The 18,654-nt window shown below is 37.2% G+C and overlaps 1 protein-coding gene across 1 annotated transcript in view; it reads left to right on the plus strand.

The window, feature by feature from the left end:
- The window catches only part of ZNF608 (zinc finger protein 608), an 84,869-nt gene that overhangs the window by 36,645 nt on the left and 29,570 nt on the right, over nt 1–18,654 (plus strand). Inside the window, exon 3 of the mRNA XM_050987266.1 lies at nt 305–560. Coding sequence (XP_050843223.1) covers nt 305–560 — 256 coding nt within the window. The remainder of the gene's footprint in view (nt 1–304; nt 561–18,654) is intronic.

The raw sequence follows: 18,654 nt of genomic DNA on the forward strand, positions 1-18,654 counted from the left end.
TGAAGACAGGGAATAGTCTAGTAGAAATGTAGCAAGTTGCCTTGTTTAGCATGTATGATAGATATTTCTGTACTTAATTTTTCATGTGTGGCATTTGGGCTAATGCCAAAAGATTTGAACTCATAAGACTGAAATTACCTGTGATTCACCAAATCCCTACATAAAGAAATGCAGTCTTGGCAAACTGGACTTTCTATTACTTTTTTTAAAAAATATGTATGCATTTATTTAATATTATTCTATTTTATTTCTATTTTTTTAATTCTCACAGCACCATTATAGTAAGTTTGTCTGTTATTTTCAGGTTGATCCCCTGTTTACAGTGCCTGCACCTCCACCTCCGATTTCCAGCAGTATCACACCTCAGATTCTGCCTTCCTACTTTTCCCCATCTTCATCCAATATTGCAGCACCAGTCGAGCAGCTTTTGGTACGGACACGTTCAGTGGGTGTAAATACTTGCGAGGTTGGAGTAGTAACAGAACCCGAATGCCTTGGACCCTGTGAGCCTGGGACCAGCGTGAACTTGGAAGGAATTGTGTGGCATGAAACTGAAGAAGGTAAATTGTTTTTTCCATTAGGTTTGTCTCTGAGATGTGTCGGCAAGGGGGTATGTGCTGTATCTGCCTGGGTGCTAGCTAAAGGCTTGCTAATCTGTTGGGACACCATTATGTGCTGTGACAGTCACAGCTTTACAATTCAGCTAGTAAGCTTTTATTTTAAAAACAAATGGCAGGTCTTTTTATTATTTAAAGCAGTTGTGTTTTCCAAATGACCTACCATGTAACCCCAGCTAATAATAGAATTGTTTCTTCTTGCTATATCAAGAAAAACATATGAAGAAATTGCTAATAGAATAGCACAAATGTCATATTTAAATGCACATCATGAGGGAGTGTTTATGTGGTGGGAGTGGATATATGAATAGTTTAGATGAAAACTTGGCTGAATATTTCAGCTGATAAGAAATATCACGATTACATAACAATAGAGGCCCCAGAGATCCTGCAAAAATTCAATTTGATGTGATTATTTTTGCTTTTTGGTTATCTGAAATATGCTTTAAGAGGAAAGCTTTCAGCCCTGAAGAAAAGCTTTCCATGTGGTGAAGAAGTGCTATCAAAACCAGATTGATTTCTTTAATATCCTTTGAAGACATTTGTCCTAGTAGGAGTGCTGGAGAGCTTTGGGGAACACTAAACATTGATTTGCTATGATTTAGAGCAAAGTAAGTAGGAAGAGGATTATGCTGTGATATGCAGATTTTTCCATTTTGGATTTCAAAAGCTCATTATAAAATACCAGCTTTCTCCTGCTAAAAATACTGCATGTGTACACTAAACTTCTGCAAGTTTTCATTTAATAATAGCAGATGTTTTCATTTATAGCTGTGTGAAAATCTTTCTTTTGAGGATTATTTAATTTTTAGTGATCTACCTCCCTCAACAGTGAAAACAAGATTATTTACAAAATGATATAATGACAGAATACAGCGATGCAGCACTTCATGATAAATCCTGACATGCTTCAGACCATATGCACAATGGCATTTCATCCTTTGCAGTGATATATAAGACCTCACCAAAGTGTTCTACGCTGTCCTCTCAAAAATCAATAGAGAGAGTCAGATTTACTTGCTTTTATATGCTTTCATCCATCCATCTTTCTCTCTGTGTATGTCTACAGCAGATTCATAAGGTAGATTGATCCTTTTAGATTGTTTTTGAAGCACAGTATAAATTCTGGTTTAAAATATCCCTGCAGAGATGACTGCCCTTAGCAACTCCAATCTTTCTTGACTGGCTTGTATTAACCAGAGGAATGTGTGGGTGTTAACTGTGTTGACATGAAAGAGCAGTAGCTGTTAATAGTGTTATTCTTGCTGAATAAACTAAACTTCTGACCCCCAATGAATTTAAGAGGCCTTCCTTGCGAAAGGTTTGGCACCAGAAATGAAGTTTTTTAAAAAGTGCATTCTGGTCTGGGTGACATTCCATTTACCAGTATCTCAGCACTCTAATGGTTTAAAAACTCTTGTTAGTTAATGGAAACGAACTCCCTTAGCCTTTTCCTAGTTTAGTCTAAAACAATTTTCTGAAACAACTCAATTCAGAGATGGCATGTTTGAGTGAAACTGTTTTGAGTGTGCCTGTTTTCATAGCTTTACAAACACTCTTTGTGAACACTACAGCTATGAGTGTTCAAACATAGATAAAATGGGATTCTAAAATCCTCTAGAAATATAACGAGTGTAGATTAAGACTGAAGATAGTTGATATGATATCAAATTGTATGGTTTGTACCATGCTCTGAGTGTTTCAGACCCTGCTGACTGAAGAAAATAATACAAATTTAACTGTTTTATCCCAGAGTTCACAATCAACACTGTATTAAGAAAAATGAGTTCCTAATGATTATTTTTGCATTTTAATTAAGTTTGGATGTTTGGGGCACACATATACATATATATTTATGTGTTTTCAAACTTTATGACCTGTTCATGAAAGCAGCTATATAAAAGCTTGCATGGGGCCATTTCTGACAGATTCTAGGAAAGAGCATATAGATGGGTCTTCTTTTTACCTTTAATAGAAAAACAATATTATTGGATACTAATTTTCTCAAGTTCTGATTTTGACTTTAGGGCAGAACACAATGTTTCCTGAACTGGTGTAAATCCACCTTACTTTAGCTTGGCTTTGTAGCGTGGCACATCTAAAATCATCTGGACTTTAATGATGACATACAATTTTTTTTGTGATTTTCATATGTTTTTTTCGTTTTCAGTCCCTTTACTGCTTTACAAAAGTGAATAAAAACACCTATGCAAACTGACATTTCTCTGGCTGTCCATATATCCCATAGCTTCTTAACATAAAACAATTTGAAGAAGCTAAGGAAGGTATGAACATTTCTAATCCTGGTTTGTGTTTTGAGATATTTCAATTATTTTGAAATAGTTAACCACTCTATAAAATGAGCTGTGGTGTGGTAAGAATAGGCTAGTAGGCTGGCTGCATACTCATAGGAACCAAATGTACTGCTGAGCAGCCTTTGTGTGCTGCAGCAACTAGTTGTGGGAATGCAAATACAGAAAGGATGCGGTGAATCGCAGTTATTACAATGAGAATAGTAGCCTGAGTGGAGAAAGATAAAATCAAATAGTTTATGCAGAACTCATTATTAGCATAAACGTAAAACATACTTCATAAAAGAGACGGTATATACTGAGAATTCCTGTTATGAAGCTATCTGAAATAACCAGTTTTCTTTTATGTATGTTGAGCGAATTGTCACATTCTGTTGCATTTGTTCTTTGAGGTCAGAAAAAGGTTGATGTTCAGGCTTATGAGTCATATTTTTAAGATAATCACTTCAACGGGGGCAAGGGAAGAAAGCAACACTGGATTTCAGACAAAATTCTGAAAGATCAAAAAGGACATTGTTATAGCTCTTTTCATTGCTTCCACACCACTTTATTTAGTTGACTTGATTTAATAAATCAGACAGACCTTTTTTCCAAGGGTGTTTTAATCTTTAGAGTTGTAGAGGGCAGCTGGCATCTGAAGCCTGTGATATTTAATTACAGGGGGTGGAAACTAACCATAGGTGGTTACTCTTAAATTGACTGAGTTATCACATAGTTTTCACATGGGCATTTCTCAAGTTGCTCCACTAAGCTGTGTAGTGTTTAATTGCTAGTATGTATGCCATAGGCATTGTCATCTGCATAACAGCCTTGTTTGGATATAACTCGGTAGTATGTCCCAAGTGGTGGTAATGGCTGTGAAACTGAACACTGAAGGGACTGTCTGGGGCTATCCGGTGGGAGAGGAAAGAGAAATTATTATGTGGGCAAGTCAACCTGAAACTGGCAGCTGATGTGGATATTTGACACCAGAAGCTATCTGCAGTAAAATCCTTCACAGAGAGCAGCTTGGTAGTGTTAACTGGAGCGTGTGTTTTGGTTTGGTTGGTTATTCTGATGTTCTTGGAAACAGCTGCTAAAAGTCTCTATTGCTATACTGAGAAAAAAGTTTATCTTGAATCAGGTACTTGCTAAATTGTGTGATTATCTTTTGGGAACATTTCTATGTGAGCAATAATTGCTTCTTACTGCCTGGAGGAAATAAAAATGACCCAGAAAAAAAAGGAAACCACCAACCAACTTTCTAAATTGCTTAGAGCTCCCGGATTTTTTCAGCTTCTCATACGCAGTTGCCCTGGGTCACATCCTGGTTTTCGTTCTGCATCTAGTAGTAGAGTCTGCTTTTAGGTGGGAACCCGTAGTTCTGAAAACTGCGTAGGAGACAGCCCTTGCTGCCTTTGTGTGCAGAACAAGCTGTCTACATGAGGTGACATGCTTCCTCTTTGTGCAGAACAGGTGCAACCTGCTGTTGTACAGTAACAAATAATGGGGAAATGAGTCGTGTTTTTTAATCAGTGTTAGCTTGTTGGTCTTTATTACCTGAGACTCGTTTTCAATTGGAAGAAACAAGAATCTGCTGGATCTCAGAAGCCTGATGGGATTATTCCTAGGGTATTCCAAATTTGTCATAGTATCAGTTCTGACACTATTTTGCAGAATTTTTAGAGAAATTTAGTAGAAAGAAGTCTTAGATGATAAAGAAGCATGCTGGTATTTGTTGTGTATACAGTTTTCCAGCCTGCCACTTGTGCAACTAATATGCATGGTTTGTTTTGAAAATGTTATCTGTTGCACAGAGCTGTTGTGGATTCCTCTCTGCCTTACTATGTGGTCTTAGTTTTGCAAAGATACTATAAAACAACAGTCTGTTTTGAATGTCTTTGTTTAGATACGTGTTTGTACATGTGCGTGTAAGTAAGGGTGTGTATGTGTCTACAGAAATAGAATTAGAAGAATGAGTAATGTGGCTGTCTCTTGTTGCTGTTAACAATTTTTGTGGTTTAACAACTCACTTTCACAAATACAGAGGCATGATCAAACAGTGAAACTTGTAATGGTGAAAGCCATGTCAAATATGTAAAGAAACAAATGTAGAAAGTAGAGATTTTTATCAAAGAACATTACAACAAATCACTGAAATTTAGAGAAACATGCTAAATCACACTTTTGTCTTGAACTCAAGAGGGTTTATTGAGAGAGACAATATGCTTAATTTAACCAAGTGATACAGTTGTAAAGAACAGGTTTGCTTTTATACTGGGTGCATTTACATTTCTGTGTGATGTAGACCATTGACTTGCTGGGTACAGGGGTTAGATATTGTTAACCACCATATTTAATTCAGAATTGTCTATTTATATGACAGAAGCATAAGGATAACTACTGCTCAAAAATCAGGTTTTGTTATGACCATTTTACAGAGAAGTGGTCTGTGGAGATAAGTAGTGTTTTTGGCTAGCCACATTAACAGAACACCTAAAATTCAGTTGTTTTCTCCTGCTGCATGGGTCGTCTGCTGACCCAGTATGAACATCAGCCACTATCAAAATGCCATCTGTCAAGAACAAGCCTTTACATGTATTTATATTTTTACATACTATGTTTAATTTTTGCTCTTTCTACTGTATGTGATGCCAGACTCAGTGAATAGGTGGATTTAAGGAAGCCTTCAATATGTGATTTTTTTATAGACGTCCAGCTGTCTCATTGTATTATCTCAGGCACTTGGAGTCTGACACGCATTATGTGTTACATAGAAACTTGTACCAGAAGAGATATGCTCTGCATCTTACAATGGAAAGCCAGTCTTTCATAAAAATGTTTGTGGTTTGTAGGAGCTCTACCTACTTTACAGAAGTAATCTGGGATGTACACAGACTGTCTGAAACAAGTTCTGAGAGTTGTAGGATTCAGAGTACAGGAAGTGTTTAGCTGTAGTTAAACCAAGATTGGTCGTGTCTGAAGGGGCCATTTTGATTATCTCAGCTGTTTGTCTGACCTGATTAGAACATGCATTTGTTTAGGGACATAAATTCTGGCATTGCCCTCCAACTGGCTTCTACACTCTTTTTTGTGTATTTCCTTGAAATATGGAGTGCTGGCCAGTGTTTGAGCCAAGGAGTGCCTACTACTTGTAGCCTGCTTTATGCCATTTTCATCTAAAATAAACAAAGCAAATAGTAATTTTAGAATACCCACAGAATCCCCTCAATTGGTTTTAAACCAATTGGGACTGACTTTATGAACCAGGTGCACATGGTTGTGATGTGGCTTCAGTGAGTTGCCCTGAATCAGCTGGGTCAAAATAACCAAACCTTTGCAGGCTCTTTGTTCTCAGCAAACAGTACATAAATCACGTCAGTATAAACATCAGTGAAGCAGAAATTCAAAATAGGTTATGGATGGTCCCTGCTGGCAGAGGAAGGGAGACGGAAGATATTTTTTACTTTCTTGAGTTTTAATTTTGATTCTGTTTCAAAGAGCTCCTTTTCCCAAAAATTTCTACTAGTCATTCAAATAAACATAAATTTAAGATTGAAGCTGTTTGATTAGGTGATGTAAAGCATTACAGATTAGTGAAGAGCTGTAAAAAGAAAAAAAAAATTAGGTGAAAGCAGAACCTTTAATTTCCAGGCTTTCTAAGTACAGCAGAGAAGTTAAACTAGCTCATCACCCTTTCCATTTCTTCCCAATACCATTGCTTTGGATTTTTGAAGACTGCAGACCAACACTGGAAGAAAAGCACTTAGGAAATTTGTGCTGTTAAATGTTAAATTTGGTATTTCAATGTTAGCATTCCTCCTTGAACATAAACACCCAACGGAGTCTAGCCAGTGCTAGTCCTACAGATTTGTTTAGAGAGGCTGTACTCCTCTGCTGCATGGAGGAATGTGTGATTTCGTGCTGTCTACTAGTGCTTCTCTTGTTGGTCCACTCTTAATATACTGATTTAATGCTATGTAAAGTGTAGCCACAATGCAGTCCCAATAACTGACCAAAAACATCAGAAGTGTCTTATTTACCCTGGGTACTAACAGGCAGCTTATCTAAAGGGACCTGGCAAACGCCCCATGTTCCAACTGAGTGAGAATCTGGGTGTAATTCTCTTCATATAACCCAGAGCAGAGAATGAAAAAACAAATTCCAGACAGTGCTTACATAAAACTCTGCATATTGCCAGACTCCTACAGAGGAAGACTCCCTGCGCTGCTTGTGCATACATAGAAAATTATCCCTTTTGCAAACAAGCATATGGGGGCAGGGAGGGTGCCTAGAAAAAGGAAGGAGGATAATTGAGATTGGAAACATTTGCTTGGAGCTATTTGAATGTGAAACTGAGCCTACTCAAGCAGTGAGGTTGTGAACACTGAAGGAGCTGCTTCAAGAAAAGCAACAGTTTTGAGCATTTATTGCTCAAAAGCAAAATCTCAGTAGCAGCAGATTGCTTAGAAGTGAGACTGTTCCAGTATGAAATACTTGGAACATGTGATGTTTGGATTTCTAGATAGGAGGGGGAGAGATGACTGCTAATGAAGTGTGTGTGCATCCAAATGTTTCCTTACTAAATAAATACCATTGGAGTAGAGAATGAAAGCACAACTGTAATGACATCTTTAGGGATTAACCCACTTATTTAAAGATGTTCTCTCAGTCAGTATTAATTTTGTGTGTAGCTTAAATAGTTAGACAAGCTGTTGTATTCAAGTTTTGCTACACTCCTAATCGGGGCCAATCTTGTGCAGTGGTGAATGAGAGGTTCTCTCTGTTGACAAGAGTGGATGTTTATACTAATACAGATTCATATCAATTTAAGAAATAATCCTTTTTCTCCATTGTTTGAGGCTACGTCATTAAAAGCTGGTTTTGGCATCGGGACTAATTTTCCAGTATCAGGTCAGTGGCTGGCTTAACAAGCAGTTTTTCATTTTTAAAAGAAAAATTAGACACTTACGTGTTGGTATCCTGACAATATTTGTAATTCTTTTTAGTTGCTACTGATGTAGTACTAACTAGCTACTAATATGGAATTTTTGGTGGTAAGTAGCAATCCAAAAAGCAGAAGGAAAAACTCAAAAATTTTGAACAGTGAAGAGCCCTTTGAACTTCAGGGTTAATAAAATATTACTGCTTTTATTTTTGTTCTAGAAGAGGGAGACAGGAAACACAGAGGCTGAAAATGTAGAGGGTGAGGGAGAAGAAAAAAGAGTATATATAAAAATGAAAAGCTCAAGGAAAATAGCTTTCTTGATTTAGTCTGAAAAAGTAGGTCTGCCTTTACAAAAGCTGGTGTTGCAATGGAAAGTACAATTGAAGATCATCAATATTATATCCCCAAGTGCTATGAAATTTAGGGTAATAAGATCCCCGAGAAACGTCTGGGATGAAAAACAAAAGACCAGAATTAAAGCATTTTCCTTAATTTGGGTTTTCAGGGTTAATGGTTTTTTTGGTGTTTTTTTTAAGGAGTATCAACTAAAGCAAAACACTTACACATCCATCAAAATTAGCACTGTATACTAGCTGTAAATTTAAATCTTAATAGAACCTAAAGGGGATATAGCTATGGAAATAAAAGACTGTAGAATTAATTTTTAAGGACAGATTTTTTTTTTTTTACCATCCTTGTTAAAGATTTAATCAGAATAAAGAAGAATATTTAAGAAAAGCCTTAAGCACCTTCTTTTCCTCTGCTTTTTTCTTTTCCCTCAGTTTTAAGATGTCAGTTGAGTTTATTTGGGATGTTTACTAGGCCTTCACTTGGGTCAGTACTTCGTGATTTTAAGTGATTTTGTTTTGTTTGAGTTTTGTTGTTGTTTCTGTTTGAGTGTTAGAGGAAGATCAGCCTATTTGCTATTTCTGTAGTAATTTAGCTAACAGTATAACAATCTCCATTGATAAAATGGGACTGACATTAGTTGTCAGGAGATAGCAATTCTGTCACCAGTCCCTAACACTGAGGATAAGTGTTGTGGAAAATCAGTTTCAAGCGGGGGTAGTTCCAAATCAATTTTCTATTAATCTAGAGGTGGGTTGTTTTTTTTTTCCCATCACTTAAAACTTCTTCATTTAAGTCGGTTGAAGCAAGTAATTATGTTTTACTGCCTGTTTACTTTCCCCTGCAGTGACTGAACCTGTACTTCTTAACCTAGCATTCATTTTGAGCTGGCTTTTGTGGATCTTTGAAGCCCTGAGGCTATGTGACCCGCTCTAGCTGGGATTTAGAAACAGTAAGAAGAGTCTCAGGTTTCACTACAAGAGCTGGTTTCCTTAGGGAAGAGAGAAACTGATGTCAGCTTTAAGCAGAGTATGACCTATAGAGTGTTACAGATTTTAAAAAGAAGCTTACTTTCTAGGTTCTTCTCTACAATTTTCTAAAAGTCCTAAAAGTTAAGACTGGAGGTTCTGTGGAGAAAGTTTTGCAATAAATTAATATTAAGGGATTTTGTTGAAACGTCACTCTTCCCTTTGACAGTGAAGGCAGTTCAAGTTTGTCTGCATCCAGGCCAGTTTAATCCAGAAGAATCACTGATAGAATTCATATAACTTCAGACTAGGAAGAATCACTGGTTACAAGACTGAGCAATTAAAAAATGTTAAGGAAAAAAAAAAAAAACAACTGAAAAACCAGCTCCTGGCTTCCAGAATCTCCAGCCAGACACCTTTAGAATTGATATAACCAGACAGAATGCCAATAGATGCTACTAATGTTCATTCCTTTAATGAAGATCAGATTATTTTTTGCTGAATGCTGGAGAGAATGGCATCCCCACATAGTTGCACATTTGAAAAAGTCTTTCATTTTTCTGTTATTGTGTGAAAGAAAAAATTTCCTTGATATTCTTATAAAAATTTAAAATTCAACATTTTTAAGCACATGTGACTCTTCAATGGAAAAATAATTTTGTCCATTGACAGTATCTAATATCAGAGATTTTTCAACCTCATAAATTTTTTGCAACCCCCCGGGCCTCATTTCTTTCAGAGTGCAGATTACTTAAACTGAGAGTGAAAGATCTGGGTTCTGAAACATAATTACGTAGAAGTTTATTTTTCATTAAATTGTATAGTCAAGGTCGGTTAAAAGCAGATTTGTCTGGGAAAATGTCCAAACATACTTCAAGGGTGGGAGAAAAGGCAAAAGGCCACGGCAGTGTTAGTGGTGGAAGTGTTGCTGGAGTTACATACATACATACATACATATATATATATATATATTATTTATTTATTTATTTATTTATTTATTTATTTATTTATTTATTTATTTATTTCTGGTGGTGGTGGTGGTTTGATTTTTATTTTGGTTGTTGTTTTTGGTTTTGTTTTGTTTTTTGGTGGGTTTTTTTGTTGTGATTTTTTTTTTTGGCCGGGGGAAGGGGGGTAGGGAGGAAATGTATGTAGGTATCCCAAAAGCTGGACAGACTGTTCCTTGCTCGTTATTCCTACTGGAATAAAAATTCCAGTACCTAAACTTCTGTGGGCCTCAGCTACTGCACTGTTGTGCCAAGGTACTGCCACTTGCTGAGCAGGGAAGCTGTAGGTGCCAGCTAACTTGAGATGGATTTTGAATAACTGCACCTCCCCTGCAAACAACTTCCAGCTGACAGTGGAGGTGAAGTTGTATAACATTTTAGTATTTTATTTGATGGTGCTCACTGAAAGTTCTTCTGGAAGAACTGACAGTCTGTTTCTCCCTCAGATAAAGATTAAAGGCAGCACAGAGGTCCAGATTTAGTAATGATGCATTTTCATATGAAATATGAAATGGATAGGCTGATGCCATTTCTTTTTACTTTGATTCTGTCCACAGAAGTACCACATGGAATTAGTATAAATGAAGGGGAAGAGAGACTCTTGAGGGGCAGGAGTAAATCTGTAGTTGGTTTTGCTTCACGGCAGTAGGTGGTGATTGTATTACAAATGATACTGTTGGTCTAGACAAGCAAGTGACAGAAAATAACTTAAAGAAAATGTTTTTGTATTCCCAAAGCGTTACCTTTGAGAAGCACAGTTAGTAATGCTGTTGTGAAAAGAAACCTCCATTTGGACAGACAGCTTGATGCGGGCAAAGCTGCTAATTTGTTTTGAGCTTCAAGGAGATTTAGAGTCTTTGCATCTTTGGCAGTGACACACAATGTAATTGTCTCCTTTCCCCCTAATCTTCAGCCTAGATGCATTGGCTTAATGTGGCTAGGAGAGGAATGTTGACTGAATTAGCTGCACCAGATAGCTTTCCCTAACAGGTGAGGAGAAGTTATTCCAGCCCTCTTGACTTTGTGGTATGAGAGAAGAACACTGGCTGTTCTTTTCATCATTGCATCTAGTGGCAGAAACCCTTTTAAGCAGAATAGAAAATAAATTGTGGGTTATGAAAAGGAGGTGACAGAGCTAATGTTCTTGCACTGGCAACATTACTCAGCTATTAGAGGCTCTCTGTAAATAACAGCTTTGCTTTAATCTATTTTCTGCCTCTTTCTTTCACAGAAGTAATTTTGTAACACTACAATTTTTAAGTACTGTGAAAAAAGCTAACTGTGCACCAGGAGATTTGTTTGCATTCCTATTATTCAGTTTGGCATTGTTGGTGGGCAGCAGCTGCTTACACTTTTGGAATATGTGCCATTAATATACCACTGGTTTAAAACTAGCTCAATTCACTAAAACTACAGTCTTCAGTAAAGGTATGTAGCACATAATTGAGCAATTTAAATTATTTAGTCAATCCAGTGGTTAAGCTTGGGTCAGCTTTGAAGAGTAAATTTTATTGCTGGGATACATTCCTGGCTATGAATGAATGCATGAATAATCTGTCTTTGAACCTTAAGATGCACAATAGACACAATAACTCTTGAGTTGAACTCTTGAGAGTGGGTTGATTTATGGGCAGCTGTTGAAAGTGCTCCTAGTCAAATTATTTTTTAATCTGTGAAGTAGAAACCTGTAGTATATTAATTACTGTGTACCATTCCAGTGGTAGACAGAAAAAAGCTGTGCAAGTTTTTACGACGGGTTTTTAATTTATAAATTAAAGATTAAAAGGAAAAAGTAATGATTTTGACATGGTACATTGCCATAAAATGAAAATCACTTGTCAGGGCTCCAGCAGACAGATAGCTGAAGGCGTTGTTGACCTCAGCTGCTCAGCCAGTTGATCTGTGTAAGTTTAGCAGAGGCAGCAGCGGGGACTGTGCATGCTCCCAGTACCAGCAAGTTCACAGACCTGCATAAGCCAGCGCTAGTTTCATTTAAATTAATGCTGTGATTGCAGGTGACCAAGGAGCTGACACACATTTATTTCTACCCTCCATTTCTTCTACCATTTGACACACATTTATTTCTACCTTCCCTGTTTCAAGGTCCAGAGGCTCAAACAGAGGGCAGGCGCTGATGGACAGGAGGGTGTAGCATTCCCTCCACCAAGATTTGGCCACATTGGGCACAGTTTACTGGAAGGGTCAAGAGGTCCCTTTTGTGACCAGCAGTAGTGGCTTGGCACGGCACCTTTTCAACACCGGGGAGGACTGAACTCTCTTTGTCTCAGTACCCCTTCCTGAACTATTGTGTCAGCATTACACAGTGCTTGCAAGGTTTACTGGTTGTTGTAAGGCGTTCTGAGTTATTAAAATTGTGTCATGGAAGTCGGGTTTTTTTTTAGGAGTTCTGAGAATTAGTTACAGAAGGAGCAATTCGATTTTATTTTCTTTCAGCTAACAGGCCAAACAGATGGGGAAGCAGACCTGGAGTGGTTTTGCTGGCTGGCTGCCACAATTCTGTAAATTTTGATTTGTATGGATATGTAGCAGTTTTATTTTTCCCTTTTTAGAAATGTATGCCTGTAGGACTTTGGGAAATTAATCACTGACTTCCTGTGAAACATGCCCTTGTAAAACAAATGTTGTAGCAGTGTGCCATGCAGACCCTGTGTTGTGTCAATTAGGAAATGTGACATCAGCAGACTCCATAGACTGTCAAGGGCTAAAGCACTTTTCAAAGCACTGTTCATTCACAGCTCTCCAGAGAAAGAATTAAAAAATGACAGAAATTTGAACTGCAGTTCAGTACAATTTTATTGTTTTTCTTTGCCATTCAAAAGGCACAGGGCTTGTAATTCTGCCCAAATGAGATTTTTAATACCATCTGACCTTGCACTATTTTGTATGTGAAATTAACAAGACATTCATATTTTCAAAATCTGTAGCAATAACCAAGTGTAAGGTGATCAAAACTTGGATATCATAAATTTAAAGTTGCAAGGGAGAAAAGAAAAATACAACCCATAATTCACCTTTGGTCTGTGCCTCACCACTTCATGCTACCCTTGGCACCTTCTCACCAGAACTACCTGCAAGCAAAAGTAACTAAACTTTTTATTAACTGTGGTATTGAAGATGATGTAGCCACTAATAACACTCCAAGAGGGCTACATTTAACAGTAAAAAATGCTAGAAATTTAAGGACATGAATGACAGCCTGGGTCATAGTCCTTTTTTTTTTTTTTTTTGTCACTTTTTCCCTGGAAATTTTGAGAACTGGGTTTTTTACTGCTCACTCAGCATTTGGATCTTTGACATCAAAAGGCCTTTCCTTGGAAGAGTTTCATGTTGTTATTTAAATGGTAATTAGAGCTATCCTCAGTGAGTAGTTTAACTTCAGTAGACTTGGGATTTTCATTATTTTCAGTTCTGTGCTTCTAATGGAGGAGGTGATCTGGGCAATGACAATGATTATTTGCAAATTTGGAAGCTAGTTGCTAGTGACAAGAGTTTAGGAAGTCACATAGACTATTTGAGCAGCATGTACTCAGTAATGAATGATTTTGCTGCTCTAATAATTTGTCCCTTCTTTACTGCTGCTTTTTGCTGTGAATTATACATAAATTATGAGATTTTTAAAATCTATTTGCCTGCAAACCTTTGGTTTAATACAGTACGCTCTCAAGAAAATGCCGTGAAGTGCTGGTCTTCAGAGAGGCAGTGGTTGAAGACTAGCAAGCTCTGGTGTGTACATTCTACTGTAATCTTCAATACTTTCTGGTGAAGGAAAAATTATTTTTACATCATGTCTTCGGGAGACAGAGCTAACATTTTGCTTTAATCGCTACTCTTCGCTGAACTGGACTTCAGTTCCTCTCTTGTGAAGTCTTACCACCTTCGGCTGTCAGTGCGATGAAGCAGCATGAAAATTGCTATCATTGTTATCTAGGAAAGACACTTTCCCAAGGGAACATATTGCTATATGAAATCACTGTTGTTGTCGTAAGTAAAGTACTGCTGAAGAACATGATGAGACAACTGTATTTCCTGTGCTTGGTGACTTGGTTTTCACTTTTCTCTGGGGAGACCCCAAAACACCCTGAGGTATAAAGACTATTAAAGTGGCTAAACTGTATTCAGGATTAAAATGTCCTTGTGCTAAACATTACACAAGAACCTGCAGACCTGAGTCAGAGAAGCAGATAGTTGAATGTGACAGTTTTCAAAATGCCACAGTACAACTTCCATGTGCAAAGGAAAAAGGCATCTGCAGAGTCAACAGTGGGGTCTTTGTATTAGTGCTATAGCACCAAGGACTGTGTTAAAAACTTCTGGTGTTGTCTAATAATATTGGATATACCTTCCCATTGACAAGCTCATTTTCTTTAGACCACCCAACATCACATCTAACCTGCAGCCTTTTTTCCCCTGCAGTCTCCTTCCTACCCTCCCCCTATGTATGGTTCATGTGTATTCATGTTTTTGCTTTCTGCTCACGGAGATATCCAGCTGGGAAAATATAGTGTGTACAATACTTTCTGCCTTCAACTGACATTTCTCATAAATTGCAACAGAAACACTGCTATCAGCAGCTAAATAGCAGGTATAATACAGCTCTACATAGCAAGTCTCAGCAGGACACAGAAACTATGGTTACCAAATTTCCAAAGAGAAAGGGTTGGGAGGCAGAGTTTTTATATAAGAATAACAGGGGAAGGGGAATGAGAAACATTTAAAATGGATTCATTGAATGCTGCCTTTAAAAAAAAAAAAAAAAAAAGGCTTATAGGGGCTGACTCAGTGGCTTCACATTCGCTTTTTGCTGAATTGTTGTTTTAGAAGACCTCACAAGAGGTTTCTATTATAAGCAATGCAAAACAGTCTTTCCTACTTGGTCCTTAAAAACACCCCTACCCTCCACACACATTCCTTGAAATACTTTTTGGAAAATATGTAATACTTAACTGCTTTTGTAGTATAAAGTGTTTATGATAGAATGGCTGGGTCAGCCACAGTGCATTTATGGTTAGGTGGAAATAGACTAGTAAACATCATTGTGTTCCTAATCACATGATTTAATAAGTTTGATTTTGCCCTCAGCTCTATTCAAACTCAAATCTTGACTGGAAAAGGCTAGAGGCTAGAATACAACCTCACAGCATAGGTAATAAAATATATCACAGTGTATAAATATATTGGCATAGGATTTTTTTTAGGTTTTTTTCACGTTTTGGTTTTTTTGTTGTTTTGGGGGGTTTTGTTATTTTTGGAGTTTTTTTAGTTGGTTTGAAGAAGATATGAAGCTGGATGAGATCTCGTTTATCAGAGATTGGTCTGTTCTTTGTGACCACGGTAGAAAGGACAGGAAACAATGATCTTAAGTATTGACAAGAGAGATTCAGGTGAGATACAGCAAGGATAATGAGACTGTGGAGTAGGCTGTATAGCAGTTTGTGGAGTCTTCCATTAAAGAAAAACCTATATGAACATTTTTCAGGATAGCTGCTGATACTGCCTCAGAAGTAGGAGCGGGGTAGACTGGACAACTCCTGAAGTCCTCTTTGCTCTGTAGTCCAATTCTGAGAGCAGGACACTTTTGGGTCTAGTTTTTCTTTTGGGGTTTTTCTTTATTGTATTGTTTTGTTTTGTTTTTTTTTTTGCTTCTCACATAAAGATTTCCTAGGAAATTAGGACATGGTGTGCCACCTCTCTCCTTTTTTCCCCCCTTAGATTAAAAATCAGTTGAATAGCATTAGTGAAATATTTTTAAAAGGCCATAAAAAGGAAATTGTTCTGCCTAAACAAAGACTATATATGAATTACGGTAGACAGCTATTAATCAAGGGCTCGTGGGAACCAATTATGAAACAGAGAACAACTCTCTTATGGACAGCCTAATGAAGACCAACTGTTGAATCCATACAGCTAAAGGAAGATTAAGGAGAAAGTGCAGGTATTCTTTGCTGGGAAGTTACCTCTGTGCTTGGCTTCAGCTTTAATTTTTCATACCACTACCTAGCTAGTAAATACCTCATCATTTTGAAGGATGCTTTTCCAGTAACCTTTGTGTTTTGCCACATAATCTTTCAAAGCTGTCTTAAGGAAGAGTGAGGGCAGGCAGTGTTGTAAACATAGTATAGCATATGGCGAAACAAGAATGCCATCAAGTCTGAGGGAGACATGTACATAACACTAATCTTCCATTGGTTTCAGCTGGGAGAGTAACGAGGATATACTCCTCTTCTTCAATTTATCAAACTATTTTCAATGGAATGTTTTCCAGCAGTAAAACATTCCATTCTTCATTAGCATTTTTGTTTGTTTCTTTGAGTGGTGTTTGTTGTATGCTGAGTGTTGCTTGGAGAGAGCTTAAAAAATGGCTCTTCAAGGTCTCAAAGACATGGCTAAGTCTATTTTATCTATGCTATCCATTAGATAGGTAGCAGACAGCCTTCAAGAGACAGAGTTTAACTCTTAGCTTTCCCACTTTTCTCATTCTTCCTACCATTCAATGGTAATAGTATTTAATATCTTCCTAGTTTTCCTTGTTGTTTACCTTGTAGCTGATTTCCCTGTCACAGAAAATGAGTAATAGTGAGCTTTACCACTGTCTTCATTTGAAAAGACAAGTGTCTGCTAAGGAGGGCAAGACCCTCTCTTGAAATGGAAAATGTTTGGAAACATTATTAAAATTATTGTAATTTTTAAATTAAGGGACTTTCAGGCAAAGATATGGGAGTAGGAATAACAGTTCTTTATTAGGAAAAAATAAAAATGGAGAAATTCAAAGCAACACTGATAGAGTGAGAATATGACCTGACACCCTGTGTGTCAGGGTGTTGATAGCAGTCCAATTGGATGGTGGCTGCAGTCCTCCTGCAGTGACACGTGTGGTTCTGTTGGAGCAGTGATCCTGTAGAAGGGTGTAGTTTTCCTCTGAAGGTCTGTGAATCCAGTGGGAAAAGGTTCCCCTGGTGTTCGAAATCTCAGATTATATCCAGGTAGGAATGCTTGCCTCCTCCCCCTGGGTGGAGTATCTCACAATGGGATGATGTAATTTTATCAGTCATGCAGTGACACTCAGTGTTCCCAGAAGATATTTCTTGGAGGGAGGATTGGTTGTGGAAGAGATTAAGAAAACTGCCCAATTAACAGAAGATACCTTACAAATGGTAATAGAATACACACCCTCAGCCAGATCTTGCATTGCAACCTAAGGTAACCACTAATGTTCTCTTTGATTCATCCTTCATTAGGGTTTTTTTCCACAGTCTTCCCTTATACTTCTGAAGTTTTAGGAAGTCTAAGTATCTCATTAATTTCTCAGTTGGTCAGCCATATAGTTTCAAAGAGCAGTCATTAGCCATTTCATTATCTAACCGTGAATATCCTTAGCAGTGAGCAACTAGTTTACAAATGTTCAACTTTTCTCTCTGTCCAGTCTCTCCAAAAGAAAGAGGATGTATCTCCAGGCATCAAAAAAAAGCCTCATACTTCTCTAATCGTGTAGGCAGATAATTCATTAATCTCCCATTGTGAATACTTTTAAGAAAAAAAATCTTTAACAAATAAGCACATAACTTTTGCTTGTGCTTGCTATATTCTCTAGGTAGGACAGGTGAAATGTAGAGTCAGAAAAGTAAGTTTAAAGCTGTTTAAAATCTAGACACAATTTCATCTCTTATGTCTTAATGATCCTTATGATCGTTGTGAATCTCTGAAATCCAGATAAATTTGAAAGATTCTTTATTAAATGACTTTGCTTTCAAGCACAAAGACTGAAATTAGCTTAAATCTTTGGTTTAAGGATGTTTTACTTCCAGTTGCCAGTTTTTCAAGTTTACCAGATATTTCTTTTGTCTTTTTTTGTCTGAAGCCAAGTCTTTGGACTAGTCTATAGGTGATTAAAAATAATTAAAAAAAAAAAAAAAAGAAAAAAGTGCACAAAACTTTTTGAAAGGAGTAGTTGTTAAATTGATATTTATGAAATACAGATGGTTTCATGAGCATGCTTATATCTTCAGGATCCTATAACTGTAAATAATGTACATATATAGTCCTTATGAACTCTTTGGTTAAGTTTGCATTTCTAATGGAACACATGCAGATTCTGGTGTTCCTAGAAATAGTTCTTAGTCACTTGGCAGTTTTATCAAAGGAAAAAAGGGCCTTTTCAGAGGACAGAAGCTCAAAGTAATCTAACCTTGCAAATCTTACAGGAAAGTTAGAATGTATCTGTTGGGCAACAGAGAATCTTTGCCCTGGAGGTTTTTCGATGGAATTCTGCTATTTTAAAAACATCCAAATGAAGGGTAAAGGTAACAGCTTTCTACCAACTTACCAATCCTCAACTGGAAAGAGATCTTATGGTATAACTCTTGTGTGTCCTCCAGCCTTCTTCCTTAGAATCTGAATCTGTTCACCAAGCAGTCTTTTTATCTATCCCCAAAAGGTTTCCTACTAAAAAGCAAATGT

This window comes from Serinus canaria, chromosome Z, assembly GCF_022539315.1.
Source record: "Serinus canaria isolate serCan28SL12 chromosome Z, serCan2020, whole genome shotgun sequence".
Taxonomy (NCBI): domain Eukaryota; kingdom Metazoa; phylum Chordata; class Aves; order Passeriformes; family Fringillidae; genus Serinus; species Serinus canaria.